The 7,530-nt window shown below is 34.6% G+C and overlaps 1 protein-coding gene across 1 annotated transcript; it reads left to right on the top strand.

The window, feature by feature from the left end:
* The first annotated feature begins 445 nt into the window (after positions 1–445).
* Positions 446–985, top strand: LOC146943983 (uncharacterized). Its single transcript, XM_085747905.1, has one exon. It carries the CDS (start codon positions 446–448, stop codon positions 983–985), a length of 540 nt encoding a protein of 179 aa, XP_085604031.1.
* The last annotated feature ends 6,545 nt before the right edge of the window (positions 986–7,530 follow it).

Genomic DNA, 7,530 nt, shown 5'->3' on the forward strand with positions numbered 1-7,530 from the left:
AAGAAAGTATTGAAATATTAATAAAGCTTCACTCTCTATTTAGGCAATTGAAATCCTACTATTTATTAATATTCTTAATAACCCTTTCGAATTCCATGAATTTAATCAAAGAAAGAAATTACTGTTCAAAAATATTTCTGAACACTCCAGTCTTTATTTTAGGAAATCGAAATCCAATTCATTAATAATATTCTTAATCATTCTTTTCGAAATCAATGAATTCAGTCAAAGAAAATATTTTAGATTTATTGATTGCCATTTTGGATTCAATGAATTTATTCAAAATAACCGTGTTTCTATTTACTGATTTTAATATCTTATTCTCCAGGGTATTAATTAAAAACGTTAAATACCCATGTTTTCTCATATATAATGTATGTCAACAAGGAGCGCAGCCGCAGCCAAATAAAATTTGTACGAAAGAAGAATTGTGAGAGAAAATAAAATGGTTCGTTTACCATTCTTTGTGGTGGTTTTCATTTTATGTGTTACAATTTCTTCTGCAACCAAAGTTGTAGACATTGATACCATATGCAAGAACGTCACAAATTATTCATTTTGTTCAAATCTTCTTAATTCAAAGCCCGGCTCAAAGGGAGATCTTCCTAGTCTTATACAATACACCCTTGACGTGCTTCGTGTCAATGCGACCAACACCGTCAATTTAATCAATGGGTTAATTGCAAAAAGTGGTAGTAATTTCAACGCAACATACCATTACAATGTGTGTTTAATCCATTTTGATATCAAAATGGGTGCTTTATATATAATTGAGTACGCTGAAGATATGTTCAAAAGGAAATATTACAAAGAAATGGGTGATGCTCTTGAATATATTAATTTTAATGCTTGGGAATGCCTTTTAGGGGATACACCAAGTGACCCTCCTTTTCATGATACATCTTTGCTCCCTGCATATGCTAATGTTGTCATGTTGGTTGCTAAGATTGCTAAGAGTATACTTACTTATATGTTACAAGCCTAATTCATTAGAGGCATATTCTAGATAAATTATAGGCTTTACAATTTGTATTTCTTGAACATCCTATTTCAATAAATGAGCCAATCTCCTATGTGAGGAATGAAGAATTAAAAAATAATCATGTTTGATTCTTTAAAATAAAATTAAAATCATCTTTGATTCTAAACAATTTATCCTTGTCTAGATGAGAACTGTTACCTCACCGCTTAGTATTGCAAAATTGCAATCATATTTTACACCTAATTTCTTTCGATTGCGTCGTCACCAAATCAAGAGGAGGATGATGATTTGGAAGGATTTCTTATAGTTGTAGTATCTAGTGTATTGTTTTTTAATCAGCTTAATATATTAACTCAAACCCGGCACAAGGCGTGCTAAACGGGAAGGCAATGATACAACAAAACAGAAACTGCAGCAACAGCTCGCAACCTTCTGTCATGCCCAAACAACAAAAAAAACGCCTATCAAGACCCTAAAACCAATCCCAGCCGAGGCACTAACAAACCAAGGAGTATGCAGCCTATAGGGACATAACACAGCTGCTGTACCAGCAGCCACCAACATCAAACGGACGCCAAAAACAGTCCCAAAAAAAAAAAAAGACCAAACTCACTACCTCCTCAGGCACTCTCTCGGATTCCAACACCATTCATAGAAAAGACAAGAAGCAATCTTCAATCTACTCAAAGACCAATGCCACGAAACAAGTTTAATTTCTTCAACAATCTCATCAACGTCCTTTCCTTATTATTGAAAATTCTCCCATTTCGTTCTCTCTAAATAACCCATAGTACGGCATGCCAAATCAACGCATAACCCCTCTTCAATTTATTGAATCTCGCTAGTGTATTGGTTAGTAGAAATCAAACACATTCATAAAGGTAAAATGTTCAAAACTTCAACTATACTTGATTCTCTAATTGAAAAATCTTCTGCAGAATTTAATTTCAAAACCATAACGAAAGTTAGATCTGATAAGACTACTTATTTAGTTAAATAAATAGGTTGTAAACACTTGGTAGTTGAGAGCTTAAAGCTTCAAGGGCCTCTTCATTGGCTGTTTCCAGTGGGGAAACGTATATGCAGAAGAGCCTCTTTGTTGGCACAGTCACAAAAATATTATGGCTCATTTGAGGACCGTTAAGTTTTGTCTTTACCTCAATTGTAAGAATTTAATATTATAACTTAACGGATGGAATTTGAATCCTCTCGGAGGAGACGGTAAAATCACCATTAGTGTTAATGTAATTTACAATAACTTACCTTCCCTCCAAAAAAAACTTATCTCTCTCCATATGTTTTAAGAAGAAAAAAAGTTGTTAAAATCGGACCTCAGCCCAACAACGGCCCATCGATGAAAGTCCAACTAATAGATATGTTGTCCGAACACGATCTTGTTCGTTAACCCATCATTCAACCGTCTTCTACAACTCACGTCGGTTTAAACTAAAGATTATATTGAATGCATAAATCATATACAACCTGCCATATTGAAAGTACTACATAGAATCCTAGCTATTTAAATCTAATCCCAACAGAAAAGAGAGTTAGTTATCCATGGAAAGCATAACTAACAAAAGAAGGTAGATAAGTGTTGGAGAAGCATTAACAGGTTTGAATCCAAGCTCCCTAGCTCTCATATGGTTGCTCATGCCTCGTCTCTGTTCTTTCTCTATTTTCTCTAAGTTACCTGTGATTAGGTTTGAAAGAAACAAACTACATCTTTATTTATAGTGTTTCTGCAAGTTTAAGTTCGTTAGGCGAAATACAACTCACCTAGCGAATCAAGCTTTCTTCTTTGGAGGGAAAAGTCAGATGTCTTTAGATATTTCTTTAAATCGCCTTGGTTTCCTTAGCAGACCAAATATCTCCTAGCAAACCGTCTTTGGCTTTTCTCCTTGTAACTCTCTGTTTTGGCTTGCTTTCACTTCTCTCAGTGAATCATAATTTCTCCAGATGTCTGTGTGATGCTCTAGCTTGGCTTACGGCAAGTGCACTTGAATTGCTTTGTTCCGTATTGATGTAGTTGTGTCCAAAACCTACAAAAAAGTGTGGGAAACAAACCTTATAGCTTTCTGGAATAGTTTTGCAAAATAAACTATATCTACATATAATTTGGGGTTTCTTATTATATTACTTGTAAAGTTAATCGATAAACTATATCTACTTGTAAACCTTTCCCCTTTCTTTGAATGAATTAATAATTCAAGGAAGAGAGGTGGTAGAGTCTGTCTTTGCAGTGATTACCATCGCCCTACAAACTTCTCTTCGAATTTTATATATCGAGAATTGTTCGTCAGCGATATCACTTCCGGGAGATTGTTTACCTGCATCTTTACTGAGATTAAATATCAGGAATTGCAGAAATCTATATTTCTCAAAGCAAAACCTCCAACACGAGTCACTGAAGTATCTGAATATATTTTAGAGTTGTGATTCTCTCACAACCCTCTCACTGGAGGCCCTTCTGAATCTATATGATCTTTGCATCTCGCATTGTGAAAATATAGAATGTCTTTCCGTTTTGAGGATTCTTCAAAATCTCGATAATATTAAAATTAGTGAGTGCCCCAAATTTGTGTCATTCCCAAGAGAAGGATTGTCAGCGCCAAATTTGACAACACTGTGCGTTTCCCACTATGTTAATTTAAAGTCATTGCCTTGTCACATAAATACTCTTCTCCCACGGTTAGAAGATGTGAGCATATTTCATTGTCCAAAAATTGAGACGTTTCCTGAAGGGGGTATGCTGCTTAGCTTGAGAAAACTTCGTATTATGAATTGCGAGAAATTACTGAGGAGCCCATCTTTAACCTCAATGGACATGCTTACCAGTCTTACAATTGAAGGTCCATGCGATGGTGTTGAGTCCTTCCCCAAGAAGGGTTTTGTACTGTTGCCTCCCTCCCTTATCTGCCTGCTCCTTCTGAATTTGTCAAGTATGCAAACGTTTGAGTGCACGGAGCTTCTACACCTAACGTCCCTCCAAAAATTAGCAATTGGAAGTTGTCCCAAGCTGGAGAATATGGCGGGAGAAAGGTTTCCTGCCTCTCTAACAAATCTTCAAATCTTTGATTGCCATATGATGAGTGAACGATACCGCTTGAACCCGCCAAAATTTCCATATCTGGGACATTTTGAGTTTAATGGACAATGTATTTCTTAAACTTTGATTTTCAATTGGTAATTGCTCTGCTCTGCCTCAGGTAAATATCACTTGCCCAATTTCATACATTTTGTGCACCAACTTTTTCCATTATCTTTTAAACAAACTAAACTTATATTCTACTACCAGCCCAACCAATTTATTCTACTTTTTGTATCTATTTTCTTTACAGTGAACATTTGTCTCTTTTTCATGTTTGCAGGTTGTTGTACTTGGTTGTACAGGTGCAGAGTCACAACAAATATTTTATATCATTTTTTTAGGTAAAGATTATCTAAGCAGAGATCTCATTATTTTTGTGGGAAAGTGTGAATGCTATAGTTAAAGAGTATGACGAGGAAGTTGTCTGGTTTTGTCTTACAAATTTATTTGTATATTTTTGTTTTGCAGCTAACTCCCTGGTTTATTATGCTGGGAATATCAACCATGCTGGCTTGGTTTCAATCACGTGAGTTCTTAAACTTCCCTTCTAATGCAACAGATAATTTCACTGGCACACCTCTTCGATACGATGACACTACCACTAAACTGATTATTTACATATTTTTGCGTCAATATTTTTTGGAGATGGTAAAAGATTTTTGGACAAAAAATGGCATCAAAAGTTCAAACATAAACTATTCTGAGATGACGAAATGATGTGCTTCTTACAAGCCTAATTTGGAGGATTCATTTCAATTTATTAGTATCATATCATACTCGTTGGTTATTGTGACTATTATGATTTATGATAATATTAGAATAGATATTATCCTTATTTTCAATTTGAGTTACTTAGAATTTCCAATTTAGACAGCTTCCGGGATATGTGGCTGAGCAGTGCAAACTCCTTCAAGGAAAATTCAAACTGGATGGCTCCAAAGGTATACTCTTGCTTCACATTACTATAATGTCTCGTAGCCTCCTCAAGTGTAGCTTCTCATGCCACTTGTTTTTTGTTTTCTTTACACAAAAGGTTGGGATGAACAAAAAGAGAGCTTGCCATACTCCTGGCTGATTATCTGTTTGTTGCAGTATTGAGGATTTGTCTCTCCACTTTCTAGTAAGGAACACCCTCATGTACACCAAAACAATGGTACTTGACTTTACTTCTTACAATTGCACAATGCAGAGATTAATGCTCCTTTTCCCTGTCAAGTGCTGAGTGATCAAACTGTCTTTTTTTTTTTTTTGGGAATAATAACTAATAAGCCAATGTAAACATACAAATTAGCCAACAAAAGATACGTAAACAGGTCATGTAGAGCAGAGATTCATGAGCATTGATACGTAAATATTCATTTAACGCACAAACCACAAAAGAAAATGTGGAAATGAATTGTTGATATAATTCCAAAACCTGTTTTATGTAATGTTAGCCATTCATAATCTGCATACTTTTTACTTTATCAGCACACACGTATCTTTTTTGTGCATCATACTTATGCATGGTCTATGTTTTTGCCACATCGCTAGTCAATTTGAGATATTCAACACAATGATTCTTGGCCCTCATAATATCCATCAACCATACCTTTTTTTTTTCTTCTGAAATTCGTAGCTTTCATGAATCTAACATTTTGAATTCCTTGTTGCACTATTTCCACCCTGGTATTATATTGTGTAATGCATGAATCTCAAACTAGCCAGAAGAGTTCCTTTACATATAATGCAAAACATATGTGAAATTGTTCTGTAAAATAATGCAGGAGTTGGCAAAGATGCTCAAGTCCGCCACTTTTTCATAGGCCTTCTAAAGCATACACATCTGGAACAAGGACAAGAAGAAAAGTTCACACCGATGAAAAAGGATGTGACACAAGATGGCACAATATGGAGAAAAATAGAGTAGTTTTTGCTAATGGTGTTGTGATGGATCTATTATTGTAGTAGCAGTGGATGCAAACAAAGCAAGAGTACTGGAGGTAAAGTGACTATAATGGGAAGAGCTTCTTGGTAGAGCAACATGCTGATTCTATGACTAATTAACTGACAACATATTTTCATTTATATATGAGATTGGAAAGAAGGAAATTCAAGGCTGGTGAAATCAGTTTGCTTCGATATATTAATTAATATTGGAATTAATTTAATCCATATTTTACCTTGATTGAAGATTGAAGTTAAGAGGCAATCGGGGTATTTGTGGTACTGAGGTTTGGTCTTGGCTGTGTATATGTATAATGTTACATTTTTTTTTTTTTTAATAAGCTAAATTAGCCCACCTAAATTGACACCAGAGATAATCGAACCTGAGACCTTGAAGATGAGCACGCTCTCAGGTCCCAAACCAATACCCACTAGGCCAACTCAAGTGGGTTCTAATGTTACACATTTTATTATCGATTTTATGGCTTTATAAGATTAAACTGAGTTTTAAACACCTTATCAATTTTAAATGTTGCTGAAATTCAATGTTCTGTAAGTACAACTTGGATGGTAAATCAATGTTGCCGAAAATTAGTGTTTTGCAAGTACAATTTCATTTCTTAGCATTTAATCTGTGTGCGTTTCACCGTTAGAACGTTCTATGGCAAAATATAAGTAAAGAAGTACCTACATTTTATCCATTGGTTCAATTTTGATCCTTCTTGACAGAGTTTAGCTCACTGATTTATTATGACTATACCCCCCAAAAGTGTGTTGGCATTTATGTATCTCTCTCTTTGTGACTTTGAGTAAAAAAAAAAAAAAAAACTAAACAAGTTTCTTGTATGTAAGTGTATAATAGGTAAAATAATAATAAATAAAAAAATAAAACATGTGTGACCAGGTTGGACATGTGGATGACTTGATAGGAATCTCCGAATCGAACATGACCCAATTTGAACGGTTGATTCGGTTTTGTGCCCGATCACGGAAGTTGCCAACCAAATACCTTGGATTGGTTCAGGTTGTGGTTTTACCCAAACTGATTCTCATAATATTGAATTAAATTAATCTTATATTCAGAATTGATTCTAACCTAAAGCTAAAATTTGAAGATTTTATCTCAAAAATTAATTTTCAATCTCAAATTAATTGTTCAACTAATTTTTATATAAATACTTTGAAACAAATAACTTTATATTCATCTATTTTTTAAACATAAGTAAGAAAAGCTTATAAGGATTTCACATGTAAACCAAGTGATTGGACCTAGTGGTTAATGATTTCAACCAAATAACAAATCTTTTTGAGAACCGAGTTTGATTTCTGACTGCAACAATTATTTGATCGGACTATACTTACTTACCAGCAACGGGATCATCCCCAATTTTCGCAACATCAAGTGGTGAGTGTGTCCCCCTTGCAGTGAGAAGGATGCTGTGCTTCTCAATCTCGTTCTCGTTCGAACCTGTCTGAGTTTTGTGTTTACCACTTCCTGTATAGAACCAAAAAAATAATTGAAAAAAGGAAAAAA

This window comes from Medicago sativa, chromosome 2, assembly GCF_051527215.1.
Source record: "Medicago sativa cultivar Bolivia chromosome 2, Bolivia_mono, whole genome shotgun sequence".
NCBI lineage: Eukaryota > Viridiplantae > Streptophyta > Magnoliopsida > Fabales > Fabaceae > Medicago > Medicago sativa.